This window comes from Anomaloglossus baeobatrachus, chromosome 1 (genome assembly GCF_048569485.1).
Source record: "Anomaloglossus baeobatrachus isolate aAnoBae1 chromosome 1, aAnoBae1.hap1, whole genome shotgun sequence".
Taxonomy (NCBI): Eukaryota; Metazoa; Chordata; class Amphibia; order Anura; family Aromobatidae; genus Anomaloglossus; species Anomaloglossus baeobatrachus.
This window is the reverse complement of record NC_134353.1, coordinates 54,644,950-54,668,817: the sequence shown is the minus strand read 5'-3', so window position 1 is coordinate 54,668,817 and position 23,868 is coordinate 54,644,950. Positions and strand designations below refer to the sequence as shown.

General features: G+C 52.9%; 1 protein-coding gene across 1 annotated transcript in view; it reads right to left on the bottom strand.

The window, feature by feature from the left end:
• POLR1A (RNA polymerase I subunit A) overlaps positions 1-23,868 on the bottom strand; it is a 155,288-nt gene that overhangs the window by 56,671 nt on the left and 74,749 nt on the right. The window contains exons 13-21 of the mRNA XM_075332180.1: positions 22,496-22,750; positions 18,282-18,473; positions 13,777-13,926; positions 13,461-13,644; positions 13,288-13,370; positions 10,003-10,161; positions 9,818-9,916; positions 6,774-6,926; positions 4,142-4,224 (exon numbers count right to left, since the gene is read on the bottom strand). Coding sequence (XP_075188295.1) covers positions 4,142-4,224; positions 6,774-6,926; positions 9,818-9,916; positions 10,003-10,161; positions 13,288-13,370; positions 13,461-13,644; positions 13,777-13,926; positions 18,282-18,473; positions 22,496-22,750 — 1,358 coding nt within the window. The remainder of the gene's footprint in view (positions 1-4,141; positions 4,225-6,773; positions 6,927-9,817; positions 9,917-10,002; positions 10,162-13,287; positions 13,371-13,460; positions 13,645-13,776; positions 13,927-18,281; positions 18,474-22,495; positions 22,751-23,868) is intronic.

The window sequence follows — 23,868 nt, the reverse complement described above, 5'->3', positions numbered from 1 at the left end:
AGAAGTGATTGCACCCCTCCTTCCATCTTCAGAGCGTCCACTGCCTGAAGAAGTGCGTCGGCCTGTGCAGGGGGTGGGGAGGTTCTGAAGAAACGAGCCGCAGGACGAGAGCTGAACTCTATCCTGTAATCATGAGACAGAATGTCTCTCACCCAACGGTCTTGAACGTGTGGCCACCAGGCGTCGCCAAAGCGGGAGAGCCTGCCACCGACCGAGGATGTGGGTAGATGAGGCCGAGAGTCATGAGGAGGCCGTCTTGGAGGCAGTGCCTCCTGCGGCCTTTTGGGGGCGTGACTTGGACCGCCACGCATAGGAGTTCCTCTGGCCTTTCTCCGGCCGGTTGGACGAAGAGGTTTGGGGCTTGGCGGAGGGACGAAAGGACCGAAACCTCGATTGGATCTTTCTCTGCTGAGGTCTCTTAGGTTTGGACTGTGGTAAGGAGGAGTCCTTTCCCGAGGATGCCTTAATAATCTCATCCAGCCGTTCGCCAAATAAACGTTCGCCAGAAAAAGGCAAACCGGTTAAGAACCTTTTGGAAGCAGAGTCTGCTTTCCATTCGCGCAGCCACATGGCCCTGCGGACAGCCACGGAGTTAGCAGATGCCACGGCCGTACGGCTAGCGGAGTCCAGGACGGCGTTCATGGCGTAGGACGAAAATGCTGATGCCTGAGAGGTCAAAGAAGAAACATGCGGAGCAGAATTCCGCGTGACAGCATTAATCTCAGACAGACAAGCCGAGATTGCTTGGAGAGCCCACATGGCCGCAAAGGCCGGGGCGAAAGATGCGCCCGTGGCCTCATAAATAGACTTCACCAAGAGCTCTATCTGTCTGTCAGTGGCATCCTTCAGGGATGAGGCATTGGCAACAGACACAACGGACCTAGCAGCCAATTTAGAGACTGGCGGATCCACCTTGGGTGAGTGAGCCCAGCCCTTAACGACTTCAGGTGGAAAGGGATAACGTGTGTCAGATTGCCTTTTAGCAAAGCGCTTGTCCGGGACCGCTCTGGGCTTCTGGACAGCGTCCCTGAAGTTAGAGTGATCAAAAAACGTATTGCGCGTACGTTTGGGGAATGGAAATTGGTGTTTCTCCTGCTGAGAAGCCGACTCCTCTACAGGAGGAGGCGGGGGAAGAGAGATCCAACACCTGGTTGATGGACGAGATAAGATCATTTACCAAGGCGTCCCCCTCAGGGGTATCAAGGTTGAGGGCGAAGTCAGGGTCAGAGCCCTGAGCTCCCACGTCCACCTCGTCATCCTGAGAGTCCTCAAGCTGAGATCCAGAGCAGCGAGAGGAGGCCGGGGAAGAGTCCCAGCGAGGCCGCTTAGCCGGTCTGGGACTGCGATCCGGGCAGGAGTCCTCCGCCTGGGACCTAGGGGCTATCCTGGGAGCGCGCTGCGGCGCGGACCGAGAAGGCCCTGGAGGAGACAAACTAACAGGGGCCGGGGCCTGTGAAGAGCCCGGTCTGGACTGCAATGCCTCAATGAGCTTAGATGACCATTTGTCCATAGACTGTGCAATGGATAGAGAAAGTGACAGAGTTTCTCAGCGAAAGAGGCCAAGGCCGGTGACTCTGTCCCTGTCGCCTGCTCAGGAGGAGCAGGGGGATCTACCTGAGCCGAGGGGCCCACGAGTGCCCTAGGCTCCGGCTGAGCAAGCGTGGCAGGAGTCGAGCATTGATCACAGTGAGGGTAGGTGGATCCCGCAGGCAACATAGCCCCACAAGAGGTACAGGCTGCGAAAAAAACCTGTGCCTTAGAGACTTTGCTCCTTGTGGACGACATGCTGCAAGCAATAAGTGTCCCTTAGGAGAGCGACCACAGCGGGTATATAGGAAAAGGCTCTACAGCCGTTCCGAATATATATAATATATATAAATATATATATCACGGCACCCTAGGGGAACCAGCACCGGAGACCGGTGTGGCTTACCAACCGCTGGTGACCTCCAGATTCCCTGTCGTGGGTCCCCCGGAGCTGTAGAGCTGTGCAGCTGCAGCATACACTGGCAGAATGCCAAACATGGCCGCCGGAGCTCTCAAGGGGGGAGTGAAGCCATGGGCGGCGCCAGTAAAAGGCGGGAATCTGGAGGCCCCATAGTGGTCCATGAGAGGGGAGGGGAGACATGCAAAAATGCTCCAGCCCTCTGTCGGTAATCCCGCCCTTACCCCTGACAGGCAGGCCCGGGGGCGGGATTTTTCGCGACTAGGCCGCGATGAAGCCGGGGACTAAATTTAAGGCCGTGCCCGACAAGCAGGCACGGTCGGCGCGGAAGTCCGATGAAAAAACAACGGACGGCGCTACTGGGGGGAAAGGCGACCTCTCTCCCCGTACCGTCCCCATCTGGGGACACAGAGTACCTTCAAGGTTGCAGGGCCCGGTCCCTGGGGATGAAAACGCTCCGGTCCAGCAGGTTCCACCAGGGGCTGCGGATGGAGCATGGTCTCAGCAGGTGAATGACCGGTGAAGCTCCCACTTCTCCCAGAGCCGCATAAGGGATGGTGAAGGAGACGGCATGTGGCTCCAGCCTTTGTACCCGCCATGGGTACCTCAACCTTAACAACACCGCCGACATAGTGGGGTGAGAAGGGAGCATGCCGGGGACCCCATAGGGGACCTCTTTTCTTCCATCCGTCATACTATGTATGAGAAATCTTTTTTTTTTTTTTTTCTATGAGTGGATGTGTGCCTCCTTCCACACAAAGCATAAAACTGAGGAGCCCGTGGTCCACAGGAGGGTGTATAGGCAGAGGGGAGGGGTTACACTTTTTAAAGTGTAATACTTTGTGTGGCCTCCAGAGGCAGAAGCTATACACCCCAATTGTCTGGGTCTCCCAATGGAGCGACAAAGAAATTCAATATATAAAGCTGAGTGTATGTATATATGTACACTATGTGTGTGTATGTCCGTTAAAGGAACCTGCACCATCGCATTTACAATCACAAAATTTTGCACAGACACTCCATGTGACTCAGGGAACGTCATAGACTGTGTTTTGAGGGGAAAATATAACCCCGCGCTTTAGTTACTCACCAAAAAAGCTGCTTCCATTAAAGTGAATGGAGCTGGGAGCTACACTTCATTAATAGCAGCTGTGATTGGTTGCTATAGACAACAAAGGACATTCATAGCATAAGAAGCTTATGTGTGAGGTAATATGATGTCAGTGGAGAGACAGACACAGACAGGGATAGAGAGAGACAGACGGGGAGAGAGACAGACGGGGAGAGAGACAGACGGGGAGAGAGACAGACGGGGAGAGAGACAGACGGGGAGAGAGACAGACGGGGAGAGAGACAGACGGGGAGAGAGACAGACGGGGAGAGAGACAGACGGGGAGAGAGACAGACGGGGAGAGAGACAGACGGGGAGAGAGACAGACGGGGAGAGAGACAGACGGGGAGAGAGACAGACGGGGAGAGAGACAGACGGGGAGAGAGACAGACGGGGAGAGAGACAGACGGGGAGAGAGACAGACGGGGAGAGAGACAGACGGGGAGAGAGACAGACGGGGAGAGAGACAGACGGGGAGAGAGACAGACGGGGAGAGAGACAGACGGGGAGAGAGACAGACGGGGAGAGAGACAGACGGGGAGAGAGACAGACGGGGAGAGAGACAGACGGGGAGAGAGACAGACGGGGAGAGAGACAGACGGGGAGAGAGACAGACGGGGAGAGAGACAGACGGGGAGAGAGACAGACGGGGAGAGAGACAGACGGGGAGAGAGACAGACGGGGAGAGAGACAGACGGGGAGAGAGACAGACGGGGAGAGAGACAGACGGGGAGAGAGACAGACGGGGAGAGAGACAGACGGGGAGAGAGACAGACGGGGAGAGAGACAGACGGGGAGAGAGACAGACGGGGAGAGAGACAGACGGGGAGAGAGACAGACGGGGAGAGAGACAGACGGGGAGAGAGACAGAGAGAGACACAGACGGGGGGGAGAGAGAGAGAGAGAGAAAGACAGATAGACGGGGGGATAGACGTGGGGGGATAGACGTGGGGGGGACAGACGGGGGGTAGAGAGACAGATCGTTACTATCCCTGGCAACGCTGGGTACGACAGCTAGTATGTATAAAGCAATATTAATAGACAACCCCCTCCATCCAAAAAAAAAAAAAAAATCTAATACTAACCTCTGAAGATAACCGGAACGACTCGTCTTCACAGCAGTGTCCACCAGACCCTCTCTCCCAGCCATACAGTGAAAGTAGAACTCCTAAGGCCCAGCAGACAAAAGAAAAAACAAAAAAAACAGTAAATAAAAAAATATAGAAATGGTTCAGGAAGAAGGTTCCTTTTTAGTTTTTGGGGGTTTTTTTTTACTCGAAAAGTAAAAGACAGAAGCCGCTTCTGGAAAAAGCTATATTACAATAGTATTATTACTGATATAATAATGCTTATGTAAATGGGTCTCTTTCCTGCAGTGCAATTGGTCCTAGCACACATAATCAGGCCACCTTGTCCTGGGAGGCAGCTCGCTGCAGCAGGAAGCTTCTCCTCAGTCATACACCTTGAAGAAAACGCCTTTAACGTCAACTACCTGCATCCCTGAGGTTGGTCCACATCTTATTCCTTTCTGAGCCATGAGGGGATTAAAGGGGTTCTCCCACTAAATAACCTACTGATTGCTGAGACCCCCACAAGAGAATGGAGTTAAGGAGGGGTTTCCAACATTCCATGTATGGCGTTTGTTCTTGTATGATTGCTGCTCCCATCACATCTATGGGACCGACCGTTCCACCATCAACCACTGCCCCTTTCATACAAGGGACTTTGGGACCCCCTTTATCCAGACTGCTGAGGGTGACAAGCACTGTATAGCCATCATAGAAGATTTCCAGGAACAGCACCACCATTGTAAGTGGTCGGTGCTGGTACTGCAGTTCCTTCTTATCCAAATGACTGGTGCAGTACCTGTCTCTGTCCATGGACTAGGGGGGCGCTCCTTATTTTTTATTAGCGTATAACCCTCCCCAAGGCCTTAATTATTTTACATTAGAACTGAACATGGATTGAAACCCTGAATCTCCCTTTAAGACCATGCAGACTGTGTTGTGAACTCCGCACATCCACTCGCCATAAATTTAACAGTGATGACTATATGGCGGTAATATTCATGTAGACACAATAAAATCTGCGCTCATCACTAACGGGTGCGGTGTCACTTATCTCTGCAGAAAATATATCATTACAATGGAGAACGCCAAAGTTTCCTTCTAAGAATGTCAATATGACATTCACTGGGGATCGTGGGGGGCCACCGGTTGAAATGGTTGAGGGGCGACTCTCCAAGACTTGCATCATTCAGATCTTGAACGGTTATTGCCTATGGGCTAGGGATGAGCGAACCCAAATGGTGAAGTTCAGGGTTTGTACTGGACACATATTTGGTGTTCTCTCTCACACACTCTCTCATACTGGTCACTGGAAGCTCAACATGGCCCCTCATGGCAAAAAATTCTCTGAGGATCTGAAAATTGCTCTACATAAAGATGGCCAAGTCTATAAGAAGATTGCCAGCACCCTGACACTGAGCTGCAGCACGGTGGCCAAGACCATACAGTGGTTTAACAAGACAGGATCCACTGAGAACAGGCCTCACTATGGTCGAGCACAGAAGTTGAGGGGATGTGCTCAGCGTCATATCCTGAGGTCATTTCTTCAAAATAGACATATGAGTGCTGCCAGTATTTCTGCAGAGGTTACAGAGGTGGAGAGGGGTCCGTCTGTCAGTGCTCAAACCATATGCCGCACACTGCATCAAATTGGTCTGCATGGCTGTCATCCCAGAAGGAAGCCTCTTCTAAAAATGATGCACAAGACAGCCAATAGTTTGCAGAAGACAAGCAGACTAAAGGCCCCGTCACACACACAGATAAATCTTTGGAAGATCTGTGGTTGCAGTGAAATCATGGACATATTGTTCCATTTGTACACGGCCAGAAACCTGGCACTGATTGTCCACAATTTCATTGCAACCACAGATGTATCTGTGTGTGTGTGACAGGGCCTTAAGGTCATGGATTAGTGGAACCGTCCTGTGGTTTGATAAAACAATATGGTGTCAAGCGTGTGTGGCGACAACCAGGTGAGCAATTCAAAGGCAAATGTGTCCTGCCTACAGTCAGGCATGGTGGTGGAGGGTCATGGTTTGGGGCTGCATGAGTGCTGCCGGCTGTGGGGGCTACAATTCATTGAGGGAACCATGAATGTTAACATGTACTGTGACATACTAAACCAGAGCATGATCCCCTCTATTCATACTTCAACATGATAATGACCCTAAACACCTCCAAGACCACCACTGCCTCGCTAAACAAACTGAGGGTAAAGGTGCTGGACTGGTCAAGTGTCTCCAGACCTAAACCCTATTGAGCATCTGTGGTGTCTCCTCAAGCGGTAGGTGGAGGAGTGCAAGGTTTCTAACATCCATCAGCTCCGTGATGTCGTCATTGAGGATGGAAGAGGATCCAGCAGCTCCTGTGAAGCTCTAGTGACCTCCATGCCCAAGAAAGTTAAGGCCGTGCTTGATAATAATGGTGTTTCTAAAAACATTTTGTAAAGTTGGAGAACCCCTTTAATATATCTTCTACAGATGACTTGAAGGTAACCAGTTACCCTTATGATCCCCTTGTGATGCTGGTGGATATTGTCCCATTTCATTATTCACTACATTACAAAGTAGGTCATGGTCTTCACCAAACCACAGGTGACCGGCTACAAGCTCAACACTTGGGCTATGTACATGTACTAGGAGGCACTTACTGGGGGTCTGATGCCAGTCAGGAAGCGGCCGGTCACAAAGCCGCCAGACCGTGGGGCAAAGTCGTACGGTTGGAAACAGGGCAGGGACTTCCCAGAAGGCATCAATGGCGGCCTCCGACCTTCCAACTCAATTTGTCCAAGAAGGCAGGAGATCTGCGAAATAAGAAATACACCATCATCAGACCATTAGTAGTGCTGGAGAATACAGGAATTAGCACACACACAGGCCGTGACCCAGAAGTTACACAAAGTCGTGTCCTAAAGGGGCGGGGGGGGGTCTGTGTTTGGGATTGTTCTTTATTTGGTGGCATTTGTCCCTTATATGCAAATTTATTGGTATAGTTCTTTCAGTCCTGGACTGTAATAGAAGCCACCGGGGTAAGAAGTCTGTTCCTGACATTTCTTCCTCCTAAATCTTCCCCATCAACCTGTGAATGATATTATTGAGAAGTGGAAGGAGCCGCAGCAACTCGGACCCCATAACATTACAGAGCGGGGGGCCGAATGCTGAGGAGCAGAGGGAAGCAAAGTCACCACCGCTCTGCTCACCCCAAAACTGCAGAGTCCAGATATCAGCACAAACATTGCACCCACCGGGAGCTTCACAGCCGAGCAGCTGCAGTCGTACATCACTGAGCACAATGCCGAGCCGTACATCACTGAGCACAATGCCGAGCCGTACATCATCAAGCACAATGCCGAGCCGTACATCATCAAGCACAATGCCGAGCCGTACATCATCAAGCACAATGCCGAGCCGTACATCACCAAGCACAATGCCGAGCCGTACATCACCAAGCACAATGCCGAGCCGTACATCACCAAGCACAATGCCGAGCTGTACATCATCAAGCACAATGCCGAGCCGTACATCACCAAGCACAATGCCGAGCCGTACATCACCAAGCACAATGCCGAGCCATACATCACCAAGCACAATGCCGAGCCGTACATCACCAAGCACAATGCCGAGCCGTACATCACCAAGCACAATGCCGAGCCGTACATCACCAAGCACAATGCCGAGCCGTACATCATCAAGCACAATGCCGAGCCGTACATCACCAAGCACAATGCCGAGCCGTACATCACCAAGCACAATGCCGAGCTGTACATCATCAAGCACAATGCCGAGCCGTACATCACCAAGCACAATGCCGAGCCGTACATCACCAAGCACAATGCCGAGCCATACATCACCAAGCACAATGCCGAGCCGTACATCACCAAGCACAATGCCGAGCCGTACATCACCAAGCACAATGCCGAGCCGTACATCACCAAGCACAATGCCGAGCCGTACATCATCAAGCACAATGCCGAGCCGTACATCATCAAGCACAATGCCGAGCCGTACATCACCAAGCACAATGCCGAGCCGTACATCACCAAGCACAATGCTGAGCCGTACATCACCAAGCACAATGCCGAGCCATACATCACCAAGCACAATGCCGAGCCATACATCACCAAGCACAATGCCGAGCCATGCATCACCAAGCACAATGCCGAGCCGTACATCATCAAGCACAATGCCGAGCCGTACATCACCAAGCACAATGCCGAGCCGTACATCACCAAGCACAATGCCGAGCCGTACATCACCAAGCACAATGCCGAGCCGTACATCACCAAGCACAATGCCGAGCCGTACATCATCAAGCACAATGCCGAGCCGTACATCATCAAGCACAATGCCGAGCCGTACATCATCAAGCACAATGCTGAGCCGTACATCACCAAGCACAATGCCGAGCCATACATCACCAAGCACAATGCCGAGCCATGCATCACCAAGCACAATGTCGAGCCGTACATCACCAAGCACAATGTCGAGCCGTACATCACCAAGCACAATGCCGAGCCATACATCACCAAGCACAATGCCGAGCCATGCATCACCAAGCACAATGTCGAGCCGTACATCACCAAGCACAATGTCGAGCCGTACATCACCAAACACAATGCCGAGCCGTGCATCACCAAGCACAATGCCGAGCCGTACATCACCAAGCACAATGCCGAGCCGTACATCACCAAGCACAATGCCGAGCCGTACATCACCAAGCACAATGCCGAGCCATGCATCACCAAGCACAATGTCGAGCCGTACATCACCAAGCACAATGCCGAGCCGTACATCACCAAGCACAATGCCGAGCCATACATCCCCAAGCACAATGCCGAGCCATACGTCATCAAGCACAATGCCGAGCCGTACACCACCAAGCACAATGCCGAGCCGTACACCACCAAGCACAATGCCGAGCCGTACATCCCCAAGCACAATGTTGAGCTGTACATCACCGAGCACAATGCCGAGCCGTACGTCACCGAGCACAATGCCAAGCCATACATCACCAAGCACAATGCCGAGCCATACATCCCCAAGCACAATGCCGAGCCATACGTCATCAAGCACAATGCCGAGCCGTACACCACCAAGCACAATGCCGAGCCGTACACCACCAAGCACAATGCCGAGCCGTACATCCCCAAGCACAATGTTGAGCTGTACATCACCGAGCACAATGCCGAGCCGTACATCACCGAGCACAATGCCGAGTGTCATTTGGAGCGGTGTAAAACTGCCACCACTGGACTATGGAGCTAGAGTAACCTTAATACTTTGGCCCAAGACACTGTAGACAATTGTAGCTTCCATCTTTGTGGGAACAGTTTGGGGGAAGGCCCTTTTCTGTTCCCCATGATGGTATCCAATGCACAAGCTCCAAAAAGTCATAGCTTCAGAAGTGTGGTGAAAGAACATGACCGGCCACAAAGAGCCCAGACCTCAACCCCATCCATTGTTAGCCCGGCCTCTCCCCAAAATTAGTGTCACCCTACGGATGCTCTTCTGGAAATATTTTAGAGAGCGTTTATTGGATTTTTTTGCCCCTCCACCCAGAAGAGTGGGGGCTGTTATAACTGCTGAGTGATGACTGACTCAATATTAAAGGTCTATGGATATAGAATAGGAGATTCTGAAAGATCCTGTAGGACTGTATCTAATTCAATGACATAGAAGACATGAACCTAGTTACCTGCATGGTGTTCACAGTTGACCCTTTAGCTCCAGACTGGACCATCATCTGCAAATTATTTTCTGGGAAATGTCTGTGGAGGCCGAGAGGCATGCAGACCTGGAATGGGGCGACGGTAGAGGTCATTAATGCCACATGTGGCCAGTGAGGCGCACCAGGAGACGCGCACCGTCTGCACCCATCACCTGATTTATCTCATTGCTCAGCTGATTAACTTCCTCCTTAAACTTCAGGTCCACCATGTTGAAGTCCCTCTGGTCTTTACTTAGGTGAGCGTCCTCCCATTTCCCCCTGGTCTCTTCATCTGGCGCCAAGTTGGAGAGGTTGAAAGCTGCCCGGACAGCCTAGAAGTGACAAGACGGCCCATAGTCAGGTGCACAATCAGTGTTTTTTGGGAAGGAATGGCATAAGATGAAATGTCAGTACTTGCCTTATCTAGACCATAGATTTGAGTTTAAAGGAACAGTAGATTTTTGGTACTCACTGTAAAATCTCTTTCTTGGAGCCTTCATTGGGGGACACAGAAGACCATAGTTTAATCTGGTTGCTGTGGGTTGCTGTGTCCCCCAACGAAGTGATAAAGAAAAGTAGATTTTGGGTACTCACCGTAAAATCTCTTTCTTGGCAGTCTTCATTGGGGGACACCGGAGACTATGGTTTAACATAAGCACTGTGTCCCCCAATGAAGCGATAAGGAAAAGTAGATTTTGGGTACTCACTGTAAAATCTCTTTCTTGGAGCCTTCATTAGGGGCGGGGGGGGGGAACAGAAGACCATGGTTTAACCTGGGTGTTGTGTCCCGAAATGAAGCAATAAAGAAAAGTAGATTTTGGGTATTTACTGTAAAATCTCTGTTTTGGAGCCTTGATTGGGGGACACAAGAGACAATAGTTTAACCCGGGTGCTGTGTCCCCCAATGAAACGGTAAAGAAAAGTAGATTTCGGGTACTCACCGTAAACTCTTTTTCTTGGGAGCCTTCAATGGGGGACACAGGAGACCATGGTTTAATCTGGGTGCTGTGTCCCCCAATGAAGCAATATAGAAAAGTAGATTTTGGTACTCACCGTAAACTCTCTTTCTTGGAAGCCTTCATTGGGGGGACACAGAAGACCATAGTTTAATCTGGTTGCTGTGTCCCCCAATGAAGCGATAAAGAAAAGTAGATTTTGGGTACTCATCATAAAATCTCTTTCTTGGGAGTCTTCATTGGGGGACACCGGACCCCATGGTTTAACATAAGCACTGTGTCCCCCAATGAAGTGATAAGGAAAAGTAGATTTTGGGTACTCACTGTAAAATCTCTTTCTTGGAGCCTTCATTGGGGGGGGCACAGAAGACCATGGTTTAACCCGGGTGTTGTGTCCAGAAATGAAGCAATAAAGAAAAGTAGATTTTGGGTATTTACTGTAAAATCTGTTTTGGAGCCTTGATTGGGGGACACAAGAGACCATGGTTTAACCCGGGTGCTGTGTCCCCCAATGAAGCGGTATAGAAAAGTAGATTTTGGGTACTCACCGTAAACTCTTTTTCTTGGGAGCCTTCAATGGGGGACACAGGAGACCATGGTTTAATCTGGGTGCTGTGTCCCCCAATGAAGCAATATAGAAAAGCAGATTTTGGGTACTCACCGTAAAATCTCTTTCTTGGGAGTCTTCATTCGGGGGGCACAGCACCCAGGTAAAACCATGGTCTCCTGTGACCCCCCAATGAAGCAATAAAGAAAATCCCTTTTGAAAAGGGAGAATGAAAAGGCTCAAACGGAGCTCAAGGAAAAGATGTTCCAGACGTGTTATCTTATGCGGAATACAAATATTTACTAACGCCGATGTTACAAGTCTTTTTCCTTTTCCACCAGACCCAGACGTGGAGCAGTAATTTTATGGGATCGATGAGACAGTCACCGGGATTTCCTATCCGGCTGAATAAAAGGAACCTCTGATAACGTATTGATGGAAATGAGCAGAGACACAAAGACTTTATGTTCCCAATTGATCTGTCCGGTCACTTCCTGCAGCGTCGGACGGAACTAGAGAGCGGAGGATGGGGGTATCGCTCCTCTAAAGCCATCTGGATAGGTCTGGTCACCGCCCCATGTATACGCCGGCTGTTTCTGGACAGCCAATATGGCTGCAATTACAGAAGCCAGAGTGCAGCTTTCTCAAATTGCCTAGTTTTGTGTTTTCGGCTACCAAAGAGAACAACACCCCACTTTCCTGTGTTTTTTAATGCGGCATACCCATTGGTAGCCAAACATCCCTCCCCCAATATTCGTTTTATTTCTTGCTGATCGGATACCGATGGCAAATCCCATCTCCATGGCATCCCACTTCCGGATGACATTGTGTGACGCTCTCTGCCGGAGATGGTGAAGCGGCGAGCAGAAGTGGACCCACTGGACCATAGGGGAACCCCGGGCTTACCCTTTTCGTGGGGTAAAGACCAGGACTGTGGCAGTTGAGCCCCAGGGCAGGGGCGGACATAGGAGCCAAAAGGACAGGTAGGAAGGACAGGCAGAGTCTTTAGCGCCAACAGGGCATGACGGACAGGTTCCAGGTTCCAACAGGACAGGACGGACCGGTAGCCAGGTACAGGCAGAACGGACTGACAAAGTCATTAGCAAGGTTGGGGCCACAGGAGTGGCTGAGGCAGATGGCACCACAGGCAAGTCAGAGACAGTCACTAGTACCAACAGAGTAGGACAGACAGGTAGCCATGTATGGGCAGGACAGGACTGGAATCAGGTGCCAACAGGGCAGGACGGGTTAGTAGCCAGGTACGGACAGGACAGGGCTGGAACCAAGTGCCAACAAGGCAGGATGGGTTAGGAGCCAGGTGCGGGCAGGGACAGGACTGGAACCAGGTGCCAATAGGGCAGGTCGGACAGGGCAGGGCTGGAACCAGGTGCCAACAGGGCAGGACGGGTTAGTAGCCAGGTACAGGTAGGGCAGGACGGGCTGGTAGCCAGGTACGAGCAGGGACAGGACCGGAACCAGGTGCCAACAGGGCAGGACAGGCTAGTAACCAGGTACGGGCCAGGACAGAACAGGACAAGCAGGACAGGACAGGAGGGGAGACCTGACAACTAGCTAAACAGAACCCAACTGACTAGGAACAGATGGTGTTGAACAGGCACCTCCCCTAGTGGGAGCTTGCCTTAAATACCCAGTGTCTCTCAGTGATAGAGTGGCGCGCTGGCCCTTTAAGAGACACACAAACTTTGGGAGAGGGAAGGAGGCGGCACACATGTGGAGGAGCACAGGGACGCCAGCCATAGTGGTGTGTGACAGTGCGTCCCTGCAGGAGGAGAGAACAAGGAGTGCAGGGACGCAGCGCTACACGTTACATCTTCCCGTATTTGCTGGGTGCACTTTATTTGCAGATCGTGCAAGCGTCCTCACCTCCTGATGTGGAAGGAACCCGTCCCAATAACCTCCATTAAAATATTACTCAAATTGTCACCATGACTCACCTTTCCTCCACAAAGCGAGGACTTTTCCACAATCTTCTGCCTGGCCACATCGGCATAAGGTCGAACAAGAATGTCCTCCACCCCTGTGGGACAGCACAGTCACCATACATGTTGGTAATGGACAATTGTGGGAGGAGAGAATGGAAAGTTCATTGCAATCTCCTGAAACTCACCCATAGTGAACCCCCGGTAGAGCTGCAGGTACGCCGTGAACAGCCGGGCCAGACACGTGAGCAATCTCCCGCTGGTCTCCCCGCCGTAGAGCTCGTAGCAGCAGTGGACGAGGCCGAAGGAGGAGCTGCCATAATGGGCTTTGTCCAGGACCCCGCAGAGCAGCTCTCCGTCTCTTATGATGACCTGACAGACCAGAGGTGTTAAGGAGTTTAGGAATAAGTCACTACCGGACACTTGCCTTCTACTTCTCCAACTTTCATTACTGAGGCATCAATTAATCGGGTCTTTTCAGGACAGTAATGAACAATTACCCACCTGCGACTCACACATAGAATCCGAGGAAAACCCGGGGATGGGCCGGGGAGCCTCCTTCACCCACGCCTTCCCACCGATCTTTGCTTTTCCCGTCAGGTTGAGTGGTATGTGGTGGTCCGGGATTACGTTGATTAATAACGTAGAGACCACCTGTGACCGAGAACACATAGAAAATATTAATATTGATATACAGAGTACGGGGCAAACGTTTTAGAACAGTGAGGAAGGAGAGTAACAAAATACAAAGTGAATAATCAAAAGAGAAATCTAGATCCCGTCAGTATCTGGTGGAGGCCCTGTGCCGTCATCACATCTTCCAGGATACTTGTACATGGTGTATTCATCTACCTCAGCAGGGAGGTTGTGCCAAACATCTCGGAGAACCGACCCCAGATCTTCTGTGTAGGAGGCCCGTGTGGATCATTCATATAATCTCAGCCAGGCTAGATGATGACTTCAGGGCCCTACGGGGGCCAGATTGTCACTTCCAGGACTATGATGCAAAATGTGGACCTGGGCCCCCCCAGTCCCCACATGTTGGTCAGATGTGTATGTATCTATACATTTAGAGTTCTAAAACCTATAAAGACATAAAAGTTGCCTTCCCCCATTATGTAGTAATGTCCCCCATCCTGGGCTCCTTCCTGGTAAATATGGTCCCCAAATATGTCCCCCATCCTGGTATATATTTGTCTCCCATGCTGGTATATAATGTCCCCCTTCTAGTATATACTGTCTCCCTCCTAGTATATACTGTCTCCCTCCTGGGCCAGTATTGTATATATGTCTTCCATCCTGGTATATATGTCCCCATCCTGGTATATACTGTGCCCCTCCTAGTATATACAGTCCCCCTCCTAGTATATACAGTCCCCCTCCTAGTATATACAGTCCCCCTCCTAGTATATACAGTCCCCCTCCTAGTATAGATGTCTTCCATCCTGGTATATAGTGTCTCCCTCCTGGTATATACTGTCTCCCTCCTGGGCCCCTCCTGGTATATCTCTCCCATCCTGGTATATATGTCCCCCATCCTGGTATATACTGTCCCCCATCCTGGTATATACTGTCCCCCATCCTGGTATATACTGTCCCCCATCCTGGTATATACTGTCCCCCATCCTGGTATATACTGTCCCCCATCCTGGTATATACTGTCCCCCATCCTGGTATATACTGTCCCCCATCCTGGTATATACTGTCCCCTATCCTGGTATATACTGTCCCCTATCCTGGTATATACTGTCCCCCTCCTAGTATATACTTATAAATTATATTAGACGTTTATGCTTTATGTCCTACCTTGGTATATATGTTCCTCTCCTGGGCCCCTCATAGTATTTACTGTCCCTCTCCTGGTATATACTGTCCTCCTCCTGATATATATGTTCCTCTACTGGGCACCTTCTGGTATATACTTTCCTCCTCCTGATACATAATGTTCCTCTCCTGAGCCCCATCTGGTACATACTGTCCCCCTCCTCGTATATACTGTACTCACCACGTCTCCTCTATAGCCGACCCACAGCCTTCATCGGCGTCCGTGCAATAGCAACGCATAACGTCATTGTCATGCGCCGCCTCAGTCATGGGGACTCCTATGAAAGCTGCCGGCATCTGTTTGGCTGCCAGTGTGTATCACAGTGCAGGGACCCAACGAGCTCTGCACCGCAATGCATTTCAGCTGGCTGTGCGGCCTCAGAAGCCCATCTAGCTGATGCAGGGGCTGTGGCTGGTGGGTCCCCTGCATACCCCGTCGCAATCCCTCTGACCGCGATCATTCCACCCCTGGTAACATTGGCTGGAAGTTTGGGGTTGTTCTTCAGAATAAATTGGAGCCAATCAGACGCCTCCCCCTGATGGTATTACATGATGGGTAAGCATCTGTCTGTATTTCTCAGCATTGAGGACCACAACATTAATCCAGACAACCGGTAAAATGACCAACTCCATTTGCGAAAATGAGGCCTCAGACTTGCAGGACCCTCCACTATTCTTCACTGTTCCTGCAGATTCTCGTTATTGTGCTCTCCAGCCCTTCGCGAAGAAGCTGCCTTAATTTACAGACAAATATTTCCCATTCTGACACCTCAGTCCAGAGCCCCCTGCTGCCATTTTTCTGCACCCCGGTTCCTGTATTGTTTCATGCTTTGCCGAGTCACTTGCACTTGTTTCCATGTAGGTCTCGGTTTTGGCCACAGGTCTTCCATGGTGGATCATTTCTGGTCATATTTCTCAGACCAGTAGATGGGTGTAGCTGGGTGCGCTCTCGGTTCTGAGCTGATGGCACTGCTGGACATCTTCCGATTTTGAAGGGAAGTCACCATGATGTGTCTCATCAGTTGTACGGCTTCCTTCGCCAACTACTGTGTCTACGGTCCTCAACGTCACCATTTTTCAGTGCTTCTTATATAGATCTTGTACAGCACATCGTAAAACCAGTCTGCTTTGAATTTTTTTCCTTGGGGTGACCTGGCTGATGGAGTATAACTACCTTGTGTCTTGGTGCTGCGCTCAGCCTCGCCACGGTGTGTGACCTATACCTATTTTCCACAACATCACCCAGTTAGTAGCCTCCTGCACAGCAGTGTGTGTGTGTGTGTGTGTGTGTGTGTGTGTGTGTGTGTGTGTGTGTGTGTGTACACACACACCGCACCATATATACGCACACACACACCGCACCATACACACACACACACACACACCATACACACACCGCACCATATACACACACACCCACCCACACACCGCACCATATATACACACACACACACACACACACACACACACACACACACACCATATATACATACACACACGCTGGAAGAATTGTCCTGTACCTCCCATAGAGATGTACGGTGGAGCAGCTTGTATGTTTGCCTTCCACTTCCCATGCTGGTGGGTAGGGATGACAGGTGTCCCTGTGGTCGGACCCCCATGATCTAGAGCTGCTAGATGCCCCTTACATAGCTGTCGGCTGAATACTCGTTTAGCTGCCGTTTACAAGCCCCTTAGACATGAAAGCTAAACTGAGGACAGATGGAGCCAGCGGTCGCCATGCAGCACTGCCCGATGGGTCATCATCAGGTTTAATGTCTATATTACATTTTATATCTGAGAGCTTAACATTTGCCATCTACCGTATTTTTCGTTTTATAAGACGCACCCCAAATTTAGAGGAGGAAAATAGGAAAAAATAATTTTTAATGTTAAAACGAGGGTCCATCTTATAATCCTAGTGCATCTTAATCCTAATGCTCTCCAGAGGGGAGTGGCTCAGGAGGGTCACAGGAGGCAGGGTCAGCGATGCTGCGGGTTCGGAGGAGGGGGGGGGGTGGTGTTGCAGCTCAGGAGGGTTGGCGATACTGCGGGCTCGGGGGTGGACGCCATTGATCTGCCGGCAGATAACAGGGGTTTCACTGCAGTGGAGCGACTCAGGAGGGTCACAGAACGGGGTGTCTCAGCGACGGGTGCCATTGATCTGACTGTTGACTCCATTGAATCACCCGCAGTTGATGAGATGGACTTCAAGAAAATGGCCGCGGAGGCAGCACGTGCGCAGATAGGACTCTGTGGCCATTTTCTTAAGGTCAATTGTGTCAATCTGTGCACACGCCACCTCCGCGGCCATTTTCTTGAGGTCCATTGCATCAATCTGTGCACACGCCGCCTCCGCGGCCATTTTCTTGAGGTCCATTGCATCAATCTGTGCACACGCCGCCTCCGCAGCCATTTTCTTGAGGTCCATTGCATCAATCTGTGCACACGCCGCCTCCGCAGCCATTTTCTTGAGGTCCATTGCATCAATCTGTGCACACGCCGCCTCCGCAGCCATTTTCTTGAGGTCCATTGCATCAATCTGTGCACACGCCACCTCCGCAGCCATTTTCTTGAGGTCCATTGCATCAACCTGTGCACACTCCGCCTCCGCAGCCATTTTCTTGAGGTCCATTGTGTCAATCTGTGCACACGCCACCTCCGCGGCCACTTTCTTGAGGTCCATTGCATCAATCTGTGCACACGCCACCTCCGCGGCCATTTTCTTGAGGTCCGTCGCATCAACCATGGGTGATTGAATGGAGCCCGCAGTCAGATCAATACGCCCCCCACCGTTACACCCCATCCTGTGACCCTCCTGAGTCGCTTGACTGCAGTGACACCCCCGCAGCCTGCTGGCAGATCAATGGTGCCCGCCACGACACCCCCGCAGCCCGCCCAGAGATCAATGTCGCCTGCTGCGACACCCCCACAGCCCACCCAGTGATCAATGGTGTCTGCTGTGACACCCCCGAGCCTGTCCTGTGACCTTGCCTCCTATGACCTCGCTCCACCACCGCTGCCCCGGTAAGCCATACTGTATCTGTTCTGTAAGACGCTCCCCCATTTTATCCCCAGTATGGGGGGGAAAAAAGTGCATCTTATAATCCGGAAAATACGGTATATCTGATAAAATTTAACAACTTCAATATCTCTTAAAAAAAAAAAATAAAAAACATCAATGTCACCTGTTTTCCGGTCCATAGTCGGCACGGTTTCATGATTGCCGGTGGAAAGGTTTTCACCCGGCCCTTCTTGTCGGTCAGACCTCGATACACCAGCTCCATGTACTGGTCTCTGGTAAAGAAGCAGCCGCGGAGGGTCATGCTGGCTCCGGACACCATGTAATCCTGGATGAGGCCGGCTAGCGGAGTGCCATCCTGCCAGAGACACACACACACAGTACAGCAGATACATAGTATAGCAGGTACACACACACACAGTAAGACTGGATTATACACAGAGCAGATATGTGGACCCGCTACCGGTGATTAATACGCTTTACTCCTCTCCATCCAAAATCAACTTTTCTGAGCAGCCGACTCCCAGTTATCATTGATACCCACCAATAAAAAGGAGTCTGTGTCCCCAAAATGCACCCGAGACCCTCTATATAGTGACGTCAGGAACTTCAGGGCTTCTGCGGCTTTTATGGAAAATTACTTTTAATTTAAATAAGGGGCTTTCGTGCACCATTAGCCAAAAATGTGATGCTCTGTCATTAGCATTTTGGGGACTTTCCCTGCTTCCAATTGACATTGTTTGATTCCCAGAGGGAGGGTTACTTAAAAATACCATGCACGTGTGCACGAAGGCTACCAGACCCCAGCTGTGGTCACACAGCGCCTGCTGCCACACACATACACACAGCACCCGCCAACACATACACAGCGCCCGCCGACACACACACACACACACACACACACACACACACACACACACACACACAGCGCCCGCCAGCACACACACACACAGCGCCCGCCAGCACACACACACAGCGCCCGCCAGCACACACACACAGCGCCCGCCAGCACACACACACAGCGCCCGCCAGCACACACACACACACACACACACACACACACACATACACACACAGCGCCCGCCGTCACACACACATACACATAGCCTGCTGGCGCACGGCACACACACACACACACACACACATACACACAGCACCCGCCAACACATACACAGCGCCCGCCGACACACACACACACACACACACACTCAGCGCCCGCCAGCACACACACACACAGCGCCCGCCAGCACACACACACAGCGCCCGCCAGCACACACAGCGCCCGCCGTCACACACACACACACACACACACACACACACACACACAGCGCCCGCCAGCGCACACACACACACACACACACAGCGCCCGCCAGCACACACACACAGCGCCCGCCAGCACACACACACACATCGCCCGCCAGCACACACACACACAGCGCCCGCCAGCACACACACACACACACACACACAGCGCCCGCCAGCACACACACACACACACACACAGCCTGCTGGCACACACATACACACAGCACCCGCCAACACATACACAGCGCCCGCCGACACACACACACACACACACACACACACAGCGCCCGCCAGCACACACACACACAGCGCCCGCCAGCACACACACACACACACAGCGCCCGCCAGCACACACACACACACACACAGCGCCCGCCAGCACACACACACACACACACACACACACACAGCGCCCGCCGTCACACACACATACACACACACACACACACACACACACACACGCCTGCTGGCGCACGGCACACACAGCGCCTGCTGGCGCATGGCACACACACACACACACACACACAGCGCCTGCTGGCGTACGGCACACACACACACACACAGCGTCTGCTGGCGCACGGCACACACACACACACACACACACACACACAGCGCCTGCTGGCGCACGGCACACACACACACACACACACACACACACACAGCGCCTGCTGGCGCACGGCACACACACACACAGCGCCTGCTGGCGCACGGCACACACACACACACAGCGCCTGCTGGCGCACGGCACACACACACACACACACACAGCGCCTGCTGGCGCACGGCACACACACACACAGCGCCTGCTGGCGCACGGCACACACACACACACACACACAGCGCCTGCTGGCGCACGGCACACACACACACAGCGCCTGCAGGCGCACGGCACACACACACACACACACACACACACACAGCGCCCGCCGACACACACACATACACAGCGCCCGCCGACACACACACACACACACACACACACACAGTGCCTGCTGGCGCACGGCACACACACACACACACACACACACACGCCTGCTGGCGCACGGCACGCACACACACACACACAGCGCCTGCTGGCGCATGGCACACACACACACACACACACACACACACACACAGCGCCTGCTGGCGCACGGCACACACACACACAGCGCCTGCTGGCGCACGGCACACACACACACACACACACAGCGCCCGCCGACACACACACATACACAGCGCCCGCCGACACACACACACACACACACACACACACACAGCGCCCGCCGTCACACACACACACACAGCGCCCGCCAGCGCACACACACACACACACACACACACAGCGCCCGCCAGCACACACACACAGCGCCCGCCAGCACACACACACACACATCGCCCGCCAGCACACACACACACAGCGCCCGCCAGCACACACACACACACACACACACACACACACACAGCGCCCGCCAGCACACACACACACACACACACACACACAGCCTGCTGGCACACACATACACACAGCACCCGCCAACACATACACAGCGCCCGCCGACACACACACACACACACACACACACACACACACACACAGCGCCCGCCAGCACACACACAGCGCCCGCCAGCACACACACACACACACAGCGCCCGCCAGCACACACACACACACACACACAGCGCCCGCCAGCACACACACACACACACACACACACACACACACAGCGCCCACCGTCACACACACATACACACACACACACACACACACACGCCTGCTGGCGCACGGCACACACAGCGCCTGCTGGCGCATGGCACACACACACACACACACACACACACACAGCGCCTGCTGGCGTACGGCACACACACACACACAGCGTCTGCTGGCGCACGGCACACACACACACACACACACACACACACAGCGCCTGCTGGCGCACGGCACACACACACACAGCGCCTGCTGGCGCACGGCACACACACACACAGCGCCTGCTGGCGCACGGCACACACACACACACACAGCGCCTGCTGGCGCACGGCACACACACACACAGCGCCTGCTGGCGCACGGCACACACACACACACACAGCGCCTGCTGGCGCACGGCACACACACAGCGCCTGCAGGCGCACGGCACACACACACACACACACACACAGCGCCCGCCGACACACACACATACACAGCGCCCGCCGACACACACACACACACACACACACACAGTGCCTGCTGGCGCACGGCACACACACACACACACACACACACACACACGCCTGCTGGCGCACGGCACGCACACACACACACACAGCGCCTGCTGGCGCATGGCACACACACACACACACACACACACACACACAGCGCCTGCTGGCGCATGGCACACACACACACACACACACAGCGCCTGCTGGCGCACGGCACACACACACACAGCGCCTGCTGGCGCACGGCACACACACACACACACACAGCGCCCGCCGACACACACACATACACAGCGCCCGCCGACACACACACACACACACACACACACACAGCGCCCGCCGACACACACACACACACACACACACAGCGCCTGCTGACACACGGCGCACACACACACACACAGCGCCTGCTGGCGCACGGCGCACGGCACACACACACACACACACACACACACACACACACACACACACAGCATCTATAGGTGCCTCCTCCTGGACCGCTCTTTGAATCCCCTTTAGAGAAGCCAGCATGCAGACCACCCGGCCAAACCAATGCTTGCTGTAGGCAGGCGAGCGCTGTCACTTTGAAGCGGCGAAGAAAAAAAATCTCCAAAATGTTAAAGTAGGGGGCGTCACGGTGCACCAAGCTCTTGGCCGCTCCAGCAGTGCACTGAAGCCCCTCATTAGAATTGAAAGACATGTTCTCTGACACTGGACCATATAAAATATTGTGCTGGTTCAATTATAAGGGCTAAGCCCCCTTTATTATTCAGTTTATTCTGCATTTCAGGGGTGACAGACCCCCCCATAACCTGCTCCATAGGGCCGCGCTCTCTGCAGGACCTGCCTATACCCCCCCCCTTCATCCGGTCACCCATTACCCCTTACCTTGGGCACCAAATACTGCTCATCAGTACACGCTATGGTGTAAGCCTCGGCCCGGCCCAGTTCATTTTGGGGAAAATGAGCGTTCATTTCATCTCCGTCAAAGTCGGCATTATATGCCTTGCAGTTGGCGTAGTGCATCCGCAGCACCTTCTCTCCAGGCAGGATCCGGGCCTTGTGGGCTTGGATGGACGGTCGGTGCAGCGTGGGCTGCCGGTTCAGGAGCAGGACGTCGCCGTTCTTAATGTGACGATAAACCTGACATAGAAGGAGGAGGTGGAAATGGCAGATGAGGGGTTAATGAATCAGAGACACACAGTGCAGAGGAGAACTGCAGGGAAACAGGAGCGGCGCTGCGGGAAACAGGAGCGGCGCTGCGGGAAACAGGAGCGGCGCTGCGGGAAACAGGAGCGGCGCTGCGGGAAACAGGAGCGGCGCTGCGGGAAACAGGAGCGGCGCTGCGGGAAACAGGAGCGGCGCTGCGGGAAACAGGAGCGGCGCTGCGGGAAACAGGAGCGGCGCTGCGGGAAACAGGAGCGGCGCTGCGGGAAACAGGAGCGGCGCTGCGGGAAACAGGAGCGGCGCTGCGGGAAACAGGAGCGGCGCTGCGGGAAACAGGAGCGGCGCTGCGGGAAACAGGAGCGGCGCTGCGGGAAACAGGAGCGGCGCAGCACCCGAGAAACGACAGCCCACCAGGTACGGACCGCCGATATTCTGCCTCCCGTCACTGATAAATGTGACCATCATCGGAGCTGGTGACAGAACACTAGTGATGAGACTGAGGAGCTAAGCTAAGATCACATCACTATCCAAAGCCTGGACAACCCCTCTAAATCCTTCACCCCTCCCCACGACTTCCATCAGGGATGCAGAAAGTAAACCTTTCAGACCTAGACCACCAGGAATCCTGCTATAAACTACTTCACTACCAAGGACAGGCAGGGTGACCCTGAATGCTTTACTACCCTAGACCACCAGGGCTCCTTCCAGAAACTCCTTTCCTACTACAGGCCGCCAGGAATGGGGGCAAAAGTTCCTTCGCTGCCCTAGACCACCAGGAATCTTGTCAAACTCCATCACTACCATAGTTAGCCAGGCAGGGTGACCCTGAATGCTTTACAGCTGTAGACCACCAGGGGTCCTACTATAAACTCCTTCATTGCTCTAAACCACCAAGAATCTTATATACTACTTCACTACCATAGCCAGTCAGGGTGACCATGAAAGCTTAACCACCCTTGACCAGCAGGGGTCCTACCACAGACCACCCGGAATGGTGGCACAGATTCCTTCGCTGCCCTAGACCACCAGGAATCTTATTATAAACTCCTTCATTAGACTGGTCAGCCAGGGAGGGCGACAATGAACATTTCACT